General features: G+C 45.6%; 1 protein-coding gene across 1 annotated transcript in view; it reads left to right on the plus strand.

Moving 5' to 3' along the window:
- Positions 1–9443, plus strand: part of Alg14 (ALG14 UDP-N-acetylglucosaminyltransferase subunit) — an 82124-nt gene extending 72681 nt beyond the window's left edge. Inside the window, exon 4 of the mRNA XM_006977850.4 lies at positions 8986–9443. Coding sequence (XP_006977912.2) covers positions 8986–9216 — 231 coding nt within the window. The 3' untranslated portion in view covers positions 9217–9443. The remainder of the gene's footprint in view (positions 1–8985) is intronic.
- The last annotated feature ends 1931 nt before the right edge of the window (positions 9444–11374 follow it).

Below are 11374 nucleotides of genomic sequence, written 5' to 3' on the forward strand. Positions count from 1 at the left end.
CAGTCCCGTATGTGTATCTTTTTATTTCTTGTCTACCTCCTGGAATGTAACCTTTATGAAAACAGGACTTTGATTCACCAATACATACATCCTGAATTCCAGAACAGAACCTGCCATGTTGCCTTTGCTTAATAAAATATTTTTTGAATGGGTGAATCTGTAAGTGGGGAAATTGAGACATGGAATAGGTAAAGATATTGTCCCAAGTCACAGTGCCATTCTGCAGCCAATCCAGGATAGCATGATTACCAAGCCTTAGCCCATAAGCACCGTATTATTTAATGTCTTCTTAAAACAATTAAATAGATGTTTTTACTCATTTACATGGTATAATATTATAACTTGTTATACAATGTATAATGATCGCATATTATAATTTTCATGTACTGGAAAGCGATGCATCGTACTCTCCTGTAGTTATTTTGAAATATATAATGGCTCCCACCTGCAGTTTCCCTTCTGTGCTGTTTTACAGAAGAAATACCTTCCCCCCATGATCTGTGTTTTGTTCCAAGTCACCCACTCTATGCCTGCTCCCCCCAGTCTCGAGTGACCTCAAGTCTACTCAACTTCCACACCATCAACTTTCTTAGCTTTCACACATGACTGAGAACATGAGGATTGTCTTTCTCTACCTGGTTTATTTCATTTAACATGCATCTTCCAGTTCCATCCGTGTTACCACAGGTGAGGGGACTCCCTCCTTTTTTATGGCTGTCATTCAACTCTTTGATGGACGGTGTGAACACAGAGTCAGTAGGGAATTCCCTCTGAGCAGGAGTAATCAGTGATAGTTTGTCAGTCTGGAAACTTAACAACTGGACAAGATCTCACAGGCCTGAAGTTTCCTGTCCTTTCCAGTAACTTGGTTAAATTGTCAACAGTGCTTTTGAATTGCTCACAAATGTAACTGAGGAGCTGGTGTTTTTTGTTTCTTTTTTTCTTTCAACATAATTCTTTATTGATTCTTTGGGAATTTCACATCATGTACCTCAATCCCACTCACCTCCCAGTCCCTTCATATCCACTCCTCGCCCCTGCATCAACTACCCCCCAAAATTAATTCAAAACAAACATCAAAAAACCCACCTCACTCCTCTTATCTTTCCAACACGTCTTCATTCATCCTAGTGGCACTGGGAGCTGCAGTGTGTCATACAATATACCCTTTTGTCCAATCAGCTACACCTGAAAAAATGTCCGTTGCAATGAGTCATTGGTCTGGATCAAGGCCTCTAGCACACCATCGTCACTGGACCCTCACCAAAACTCCTCTTGGATGTCCTGCTATTGCCTCAAGTCATGGAGGTCTTGCAGTTACTGTTACACAGGACCATTCTTCACACACTCTAGCAGGTCACAGGTGGGGTTGATGTTAGGGTGGGCCAACCCAAGGCCCAGGATGTGGGTCTGGGTGGTAGCTGAGCTGATCAGTCCAAGCCACTGAAACAGTCCTCTTCAGGCAAGGGGCAGAGTCACCTCTCCAAGGCCCATGCCATTGAGGCCAGCTCTCCCACTCCCATGGTGAGGGGTGAGGCCATATCTCTCAGGTGTATGGGTGGGGAGCTCTCCTGCTGCAGTGTCCAGCAAGGGCCAGGGCCAGTGAGAGACAGGGCTGGTTCAGCATGGCCTTTGGATTTCAACCCCCATGGTTCCTATTATCCCCTGTGCTAACATGGGCCATGGACATCATCACAGACCCCAGCGCCAGCAGGAACACAGAGCTAGACAAGCCCTCGGCAGCGGCTCGAGCCCAGGCATCACCATGGCCCTGATGGCAGCACAGGCTTTCCAGATCGGTATGGCCCCAGCAGAAGCAAGGCCCTCCGACACCAACATGGTCTCAGGAGGCTGTCCAGACTCCAGGCATCTGCTCAGCCCCTGGTGGCAACAGGAACCATGAACATCAACCCAGACCCGGCTGCTGCTGGGCCATGTACCCAGACATGGCCCAGCAGCAGCAGCCTGGAGGACTCCATGGCCTCAAGGCAGGCAGGCCACCAAGATCAGCATGGCCCAGTTGAGCCAGGACTCTTAAAGCATTGGTACAGCAGCTTAGATAGAGCCTGTGGCTTGCTTACCTTTTAACGTGGTTTAAAAGAACCATGGATGTTATGTCTGGGTAAAAAGAATTAGAAAAGTGACTGAGAGGAGACAGACTTAGATCATCAGGTTGGCTTTGACTTAAAAGCACTGGTTCCTTTCTCTTGAGCCTGTTCAATGCCATTTCTAAAGTCAGTGTGGTAGAAATCAACAAATATGAATTCCAAAACAAGAATAAAAGCAGTTGGGATGGACTGCACTGGAGCCACAGATGTCAGCACAGAAACATGTGGTGAGATTAGTTACGCACGGACATGTAGAGTTCAGTGCTCACAGTGACGACGGACAGTCTGTTAGCACAGACCTGGCAGAGACCTTGAGGTTTATAAACTGATTCAAGTGTTTAGGATTGACTCGGTTATTCCACGTTGGCCCTGCTGTTTAGATGTTCCTGCCTGTTACCACTCAGATGACAGCATGTAAAAGAGAAGAAATACACCTTAGCACAATGTGAGCCAAGCGCGTGCATCCTCTCATCCGCTAACACATGCCTCCGCTGCCTGCTGTCCACACACTGATGGTGCCTACTCAGCACTGCCCTGCCCCAGGCTCACCCCAGCCTTCTGGATCGACCATTCCGTTGTCTAACCATCCGCCCTGCAGTGACATCTTTTTCTCCTCCCTGACCGTCTCAGAAGCATCTGTTTCGGTTCTCTGACACGTCCCCGTGGCTGCCTTTACCCTCCTCATCCCCTGTAGAAGGCCGTTTGTTTATTTTCTCTGTACACCTGGGACACTTGCACATCTCCCTTTAGAGCGAGGTCTCACGAGTGTGTCACCCTTCACCTTCCTGTGCAGTGGGCCAGCGCTTCCGCCCTGCCCGAGGAAATCGCAGCTGTTGGAGTGTCTGTCCTCTGGCACTCGGACTGCATTTGCTGGTCTCCTAGTCCTGGTTCCTCTCAGCCTGTTAGCGTTTTCCGTAGCACAACACCATCCCTTCTGACTGACTGGATAAAAGAAGTTAGGGAAGTACGGCTGAGAACTCTAGAACCGGCAGGGAGCTAATGAAATAGCCACAGCACACAGGGATGACGTCGGAGCTGAGCAGGCAGGGCCGTGCTGCGGCTGGTCCCACTGACACTGGGTGCTGGGCCCCGCCAGCGCCACCTTTGCTACTAGAACGGATTCCCCTCCAGCCCTGCTCCTTTGTGCCCATGGCTCCTGGTCAGATGGAGGCAGACATCTGGCTCATGTATCTACTGCAAAGGGAGCCTAGAAAGGGGTGTCTCCTGTGCTGTGAGAAATGGGAGTCGGCTGCTACCAGAATCAGATTTTAGAAACAAGCTAAAATTGTACGTATGCATTATGTACTGGGGCAGGGTCTCCTTATGTAGCCCTGTTTGTCCTGGAACTTGCTATGTAGACCAGGCTGGCCTTGAACTCACAGGAATGTGATGTGCCTGCCTCTGCCTCCCAAGAACTGAGAGTAAAGGCATGCACCACCACACCTGGCCTCCCGTGGAACAATACCAGCAGGATCTGCATGACTCTGGTGGCCACGGGGTGTCCCAGAGGAGTTCCGGTGAGCATCAGTGAGGATGGTGTACTAGAAGCCAGAGGCCTTGAGTCAGACCAGTGACTCCTGCAATGAACATTTGCTAATAAAGCTGATTGGACAAAAGGGTAGACTGTGTGACACACCACTCCCAACGCCACCAGGACGAATGAGGAGGTGTTGGAGAGGTGGGAAAGGAGAAACAAAGAGGTGTTTTTTGTTTGTTTTTTCATTTTTGTTTTGTTTGTTTTGTTCTTGTTTTTGTTTGTTTGCTTGCTTTGTTTTGGCTTGATTTTTTTTTTTAATTTTCTTTTGAGGGGGCACTGCAGGGGTAAGAGGAGGTGAGCAGAATTAGAGTACATGATGTGAAATTCCCAAAGGATAAAGAAATGACGTTTTGTGTGTGTGTGTGTGTGTGTGTGTGTGTGTGTGTGTGTGTGTATTAAACACATACATACATATATATTATATATATATAAAAAAAGAATGAAGCCTTGGCATGACTTCCAGTCTCACCTTCACATGCCCTGTCCTGGATGAACCTAAACTGCATGTCAGTGACCTAGAACCAACACAATACCCCAAATGTCTCAATTCTGAGTTCAGGGTTGAGAGGAGATTCCTGCTGAGCTGGGAGTTAACTTCAAACTGATGAAGTTAAGCATGTCTTTTCATGCATGCAGCTATTATGTTTCAGCCAGTGAGACTTGACCTGTGTGACCCAAATATTCAGAACAGCAAACCTGTTATGACTGTTCCTTGGTCCTTGGCCGGTGCATCTCCCCTCATGACACCATATGTAGAGTGGCCTGGTGCATCCCTCCTCATGACACCATATGTAGAGTGGCTGGTGCATCCCTCCTCATGACATCATATGAAAAGTGGCCTGGTGCATCCCCTCATGACACCATATATAGAGTGGCTGGTGCATCCCTCCTCATGACATCATATGTAGAGTGACCTGGTGCATCTCCTCATGATATCATATGAAGAGTAGCCTGGCCTCTTTCTGTTTTCTAGATCTACGGCATACATTACCTTTAGTGCATCTCTCAGACTTCCCACTTTCACAGTATATTTATTGATTTGGTCATTCATCCAACAGATACACATGGAACACCTACTGGTTGATAATGCCAATAGGCTAGTTAGAGAATTAGACAAAATAAAGGATTGTATCAATCAGTATGCTTTTTAATTGCCAGTCACAGAAATTTTGATTCAAACTGACTTAAGCAGAGATAGAATGTGTCCCCTCACATACCTGGTAAGTCTAGGGAAAGACCTGGTTTCCTTCAGGCACAGCTGGATTCATGGATCTTAAACCTGGTCTTCAAAGGGACCCTGGCCTGTCTTCATCGCTCAACTCTGCTTGCCTTTGCGGTGGCTTTATTCTAAGGTTCCCCACATGATAGCAAGCTAGATGTCAAAAGTCCCAAATCCACGCACATCTGGCTTCCAGTAGAGAAAGCACTGCTTCACCCAGACACGGTGGACCTCACCTATAATCTCAGTGCAGAGCAGGAGGAGAAGCCACAAGTTTGAAGCTAACCTAGGCTGTGTATAAGTTCCAGGCCAGCCAGCCAGGACTGTATGACACCCTGTCTCAAGAAAGAAAGAAAAGGAAAGAAGACACATTCACTCAGCCCTCAGCAGGCCTATCCAATGTCCTGCTGTCTTATGTGCTCTTGGCTGGACCAGTGGCATCTGGCAGAAGAATCCAGTGCTCTGGTCAGACAGGATTTATATGTGCCTTCCTTCTAGCTGGATATAGTCATTCAAATACTTAAGAGCAAAGGATATACTGGTTCTCCTGAGAAAAAGGTAAACAGATGTTGGCTGTTGGCCAACATAAAACACTCAATGGTATTTTTGTAAAATTTTTTTTGCGTTGTTCCAGCTTTTTTTTGTTTTTGTTTTTGGTCTTATCTTTTGCCTGTTTGTTTTGATTTTCGTGTGTGCACTTGCATGCGTGCGTGTGTGCGTGCGTGCGTGCGTGCGTGCGTGCGTACGTGTGTGTTGGGGACTTATTTCTTGCTTTTTCATTTTTTGTTTGTTTTTTAGGGAGAGAGAAAGAACATAAAGTTGGGTAGGGTAGGGAGGTGGACCGTACCTGGGAGGACTGGAGGGAAGGGACGAAGTTGATCAACATAAATTATTAAAAAGAAAAACCTGTTGGGGAGCCATTGTGTTAGCAGCCACCGAAGTGTGAATCTATGGCTGGGTATGTGCAGTCAAGTTCCAAGTGGCCAGTCGCCAGAGGGGAGCCTTTGACTCGACGTAGGCTGAGCATGAAGTAGTCGCTCTCTGTCCTTCCTCCCCTGTACCTGCCTCCTCTTTTCCTTGTAGGCAGCTCTGTTCTGTTGCAGACTGTAGAGTGCCTTTGAAGTAGGTCATACCAGTACTCGGGGCTTACAGGATGGTGAGGAAGAGACCGCCAGGGCGAGACGGCCAGGGCAGTGAGAATTTGTGTTTTCAGTCATTACATTAAAGGTGTTTAACACAAGGCTTCTTTTTCTCCAATGCTTGGAGTAAATCTCTGTGGTATGCTTCTTAGAAAAATAAAATCATAATCCACATTTAAAAAAAAAAAACTAGGCTGCTGCAACTCAGAATTAAAATATGTGCTTAATTAAAAGTGGTTTTCCTTGAGATTAGTTTGCCTTCCCCCCCCCCCCCAGTTCCCACCTTAGCTCCCTTACCCCGGGCTAGAGGTCAAAGCCAGGGCCGTGTGCACACTGTGTCAGTAACTTTATCCGGGGCCTATATCGTGCTCCCTCAGACGTGTTGATTGATGATTTTGTAGTTTTGCTGTACCTGTGCCTTTTATATAAGATGCCTCCAAGTATGGAGATACAGAAGAATGGCAAGAAACAAACAGAATACCTCTGATTTTCGCTTCTACCAACCTCTCACTCCCACCCATGGTAGGCTGTCTAGGCATCGCTCACCAGGACCAGGTCATTTATCTACTAATCACTTGTATAGAGCCAGCTGGATGTTGAAGTGAACACACGTGGATAAGTATGTTTTTTTTAAACGACATATTAAAATGTCTTGTGTCACTCAAGTTCCAACAAGCTGTCGCTTTAGTTTTGTTCTGTGCTGTTTTAAAGAAGAGTGATCTAAAGAAGCGCTTTAATAGTGGTCGTCACCTGGAAAGGTGTAGGAGAGCTCGAAGTCCTTCTTGGTTGTCTTGACTACAGAAGTCTTGTGGACGGAGACCAAGGATGCTGCTGCCCATCCTGTGCTGCACAGGGCCATCAGCCCCACAACTGGGAGGGGGCACTCTAAAGCCTGGCAAGGACTCAGAGTGAGTTTGTAGGTGTCAACCACAGTAGAGGCAGACTGGAGTTGTGGGACTGACAGGTCCCTCAGCCTGGTGTTCCCGTGTTTAAGCTAGGAGGATAAATGTCGCCTGAAGCCATATGACCTCTCTACCTCCTAAACCTGTGACCAAGCAGATTGCCTGCCTTCTTATCTACAAGAAAAGAGAGCGGAGCCTCTCTCAAATGGTTACTGTGGGTAATAATTAGAGCATTTTATGTGTAAGGTGTTTGGTGTGGACTGTGGCCATAGTGAGTTGCTGATGGTGGTGAGAGCCACTGCTGTTGCCCAGTCTTGGGTACCCCGCAGCCTTGGACCTCTTCCACCCCAGCTCGGGCTGTGTCTGTGCTGTGCTGCTTTGGGGGTCTGTTGATCTAATGGAGATGAAGGCTGGACTCGGGCTCCGCTTCGTCACTGCTAACCCAAGAGACATCCTAAATGAAAAGTTCTCCATGAAAGACAGAAACCATTTAAATTATAGGAAGAACACATCAGAAAACTACAAAAAAAGATCGATCCCTCCTGAGACTGGGCAGAGAGAGCTCTGTGAATGGTGTCTAGGTGGTCATGCTGGCGGGAAGGATGGAGCTAGGCTGGATGACCCTTGCCATCTTAGCCATGTTTGCCCGGAGGCAGGCTGTCCATCTGGGTGAGAGTCCTATTGTACAAGGACGTTCAACCCTGTATCTGAAGACCCATCCCATTGGAAGAGTCTCTGATGTTTTGTGGATTTGGTTTTGGAAGGATCTTGTGACATTGTGCATGATGCTAATAGGCATGTGTAGACAACTACAAGCCTCCTGTTTCGTAGTTGGGAAGTCAAATGATTTATTGGGTTTTACTAATTCAGCCAATATGGGCATATGAGGAAGATACTGTATAAAACATTTTTTCCTCTCAAATAGTAATAAATTATCTTACTAATAAGTCTATGAAATAAGATTCCTCTCATTTCTTCAAATCAAAGACCAATAAAAATTCTTTACAGTTATTCTGTGACTGGAATTGTTACTTCATTTGTTGAATTTGTTTAAAATTGATGGCTTTCTAGAGATATTAGCAGAACTCCAGAAATACTAGAGCTCTTCTGTGTTACAAGCCCAGATTCAGTTCTCTTGAGAGAAGAAAAAAAAAAGCTTCATTCATGTGGCAGCCCTCTTTTGAATGTCCATCCTGTTTGTGGGGTGGGAGCCCCAAGAGATACTACATCATAGTCATTGAAAGCATTTTCTTCTACATTAAAAAGACGTCACTAGAAGAAAGAGAACTGAACGGATGATAGTTAGATTTTTTTTTTTTTTCTGTTTTCTCTGTATTGTGGGACACTGAAGATTCGTAAGGCTCCGGGAAGAGTAGAATCCTCCGTCCAGTGAGCACTGAGAATAGCCAGCCACTGTGTTAGAGTCTGGAAGTTAAGTGACTGGTGGTGCTGGCGAGATGGCTGGGAAGGTAAAGCGTCTGCTGTACAGTGGGAGCATCTGAGCCTGGATCCGCAGCACCTGCGTAAAAGCCACAGGAGTCTGCAGCCCTGCGTGGGCGGGTGGAGAGAGACAGACGTGGGACTCCAGGGCTAGCCAGCCGCTTAACCAAAATGGCGAGCCCCAGATTCAGCGAGAGACCGTGTCTCAAAAAAATAAAGTGGAGAACAATAAAAGGAGACTCCCAGTGTCAACCTCTGGCCTCTACATGTACATGAATGAGTCAGCATAGGAGACACACACACACACACACACACACACACACACACACACACACACACACACGAGAGAGAGACAGAGACAGAGACAGAGACAGAGACAGAGACAGAGACAGAGGATGATGTTATGTGGATTGCCCCAAGTCACACAGCTGGAAAGCAGGAAAGCCAAGACATCAAAGCTGTACATGGCTCTGAGTACCTTGCCTTCAGTATACACTGTCGCATCTGCATTCTTAGCAAGAAAGACTTAACCAGATTAATAAATCCCCCTGTCCCCAAGATTAGGGTGTTTTTTAATTCAGAATGGTCCACTGAAGACAGTATTCTGTATTTTGATTTGGTCTTTTTTTTTTTTTTTAAGGTGCTATGTAATGGACCAGGAACATGTGTACCTATCTGTGTGTCTGCCCTGCTCCTTGGGATTCTTGGAATCAAGAAAGTGATCATTGTCTACGTCGAGAGCATCTGCCGCGTGGAAACTTTATCCCTGTCTGGGAAGATTCTTCGGCACCTCTCTGATTTCTTCATTGTTCAGTGGCCAGCTCTTAAGGAGAAATACCCCAAATCTATATACCTTGGACGAATTGTTTGACAAATGGTAACTTAAGAGTCTTGAGAATTTTCTAATCACCAATAATATTTACTATAATAGCTATCTTTATTGTAAAGTTTTCCAAAAGCCCAAAGAATTACCAGTGGTGAAGAATTTAAAATGTGAAATAACTCATTGAGGAAAGACAGACAGTAGGCACAGAGTACCCATCAAATCACTATGTCTGTGCACTAAGATATTTTTCTAAATAAAAGAGTATAACACTGCTTGCAGATTTTCTTTTGACTCTTATAGCCATGAGCTTTTTTTGTTTTGTTTTTCTCGACCTAAATATAGAGTTTGTATGTTTAGTAACATTTCCTGTTCTACAGCTTTAAATAAAACAGGATTCTACATTATAAAAAGAAAAGAACAGGATAAGCCAGGCTTGGGGGTAGGTGTTGCTGTTTCAGCAACAAGAGGTGTGGGGGCGAGGATCAAGAGTTCATGGGTATCCTTGGCTACATAGCACATTTGAGGCCAGCCTGGACTACATAAGAAGCTGGGCACAGGGAAGTGAGGAGGCGGGGGGGCGGGGGGGGGGGGGCGGGGAATCGGGGAGAGAGAGAACAAGGTGCTCCTTTGGTTTTGTTCAGACATGTCAGGCCTTAATCCTTCTGTGGAAGCAGTGATGTCCCCAGTGAGCTACCACAGCCTAAAGGAAGCAGTTTGTTAAACTGGTTTCATGACAGTTTACACTCCACAGGCTTCCAGCTCTCTGGCCATAAACAAATGTCTTTCTTCAGTCTTCAGTCTTCCTTTCTGTGTTACTGGCCTGTATCCAGACAGTATTTTACAATCTGTTTGCTTAAAATAAATTAAAAAGTGACCAGTGTTGTAGTTATGAAAGCATGATCTATTGATCAGGAATCTGAGTTCTCCAACATTAAAAAAAAAATAACGTTATTTCCAATGTGATGGCTGTAATTGTCTCTAGCCTTTTGAGATGCTTAGGCCTCCTGGTAGAGGGTGTATTTATAAACATTTGTGTAGTGCTTGCTGTGTGCCAGGTATTTTAAACACTGTTCAGATAATACCTAGTTTCAACCTGGAATGACTCAATAAGGTGGAGACTCTTACTGTCCCTGTCTTATAGATGACTCGTCCAGGATCACATGACTAGGAATTGACAAAGCTAGATCCAAACCTAGGTAGGCCTGCTTGAGAGTGGGACCAGTTTCATGAGTATGTGGCCTCTGGAGCCAGAGTGCCATACTCAGGGGGTCCCCACCCTCTGCTTTTTCATTTATTATTATTATTATTATTATTATTATTATTATTATTATTATTATTATTATTATTTGTTGTTGTTGTTGTTGTTGTTATTGTTGCTGCTGCTGCCATTGTCTGGTGCTTGAGATTAAACCAAGGATGAGTACTTGGTCTCTCAGCTCCACCCTCAGACATCTTCCTAATTTTAAACAGGAACTCACACTTTAGACCCCACAAATGATGTAGCTGGTCCTGCTTGAGACCGTGCCCCTAACAGAACCATGTCTGTGACAGATGTTCGCAGCGCCTGCTTAGTGACTAGCCTGCAGTGTCAGAGAGAGTCTGTGTGGTGTATCACTAAAAGCTGAGAAGTATTTCCCCAGTTCGGTCTGCTGTGAACACATAGAGCCAGGGTAAGTTCCAGATTATGCGGTAAAGAAGTGCATGTCCTGCTGTATGTCACTCTTACAGATCCAGGTCGCACTGGCAGAGGTGACTGCTTTGATCTTATAGTAAGGGACAGTTTCCTTGCTGTGCCTTTTTATACCTTTGAGAAAGAATGTTCTAGTTTCAACTTGAAATGAAGATCAATAGGTAGCTTTTGTGTTTCTCTTGGAACACTCCAGAATGAACCTTTTCAGTATAAGACACCATTTATGCGAAACGAACTGAACCGGCCTTCAGATGAGAGGCAGGGAACCCACACATCCTGCCCACACCCACTTCCCTGTAGATTTTTATCTACTATTCAGCTATCCCGAAAGGTCTCAGCAGCCTTCCAGGTCAGAAGGTCTGTTTCAAAAAGGATGCCCAGAAGTCATGGCAGGAAGCTCACGCCTGGAACAGAGGGCACTGTGATCCATGTCAACAACAAGAACATTGTAGGACTTTAAATTGAATAGCAAGAGGTCCTTGCTGCGAAGGACCAAGCTTCCTTTTACAAAAG

Source organism: Peromyscus maniculatus, chromosome 6 (assembly GCF_049852395.1).
Source record: "Peromyscus maniculatus bairdii isolate BWxNUB_F1_BW_parent chromosome 6, HU_Pman_BW_mat_3.1, whole genome shotgun sequence".
NCBI lineage: Eukaryota > Metazoa > Chordata > Mammalia > Rodentia > Cricetidae > Peromyscus > Peromyscus maniculatus.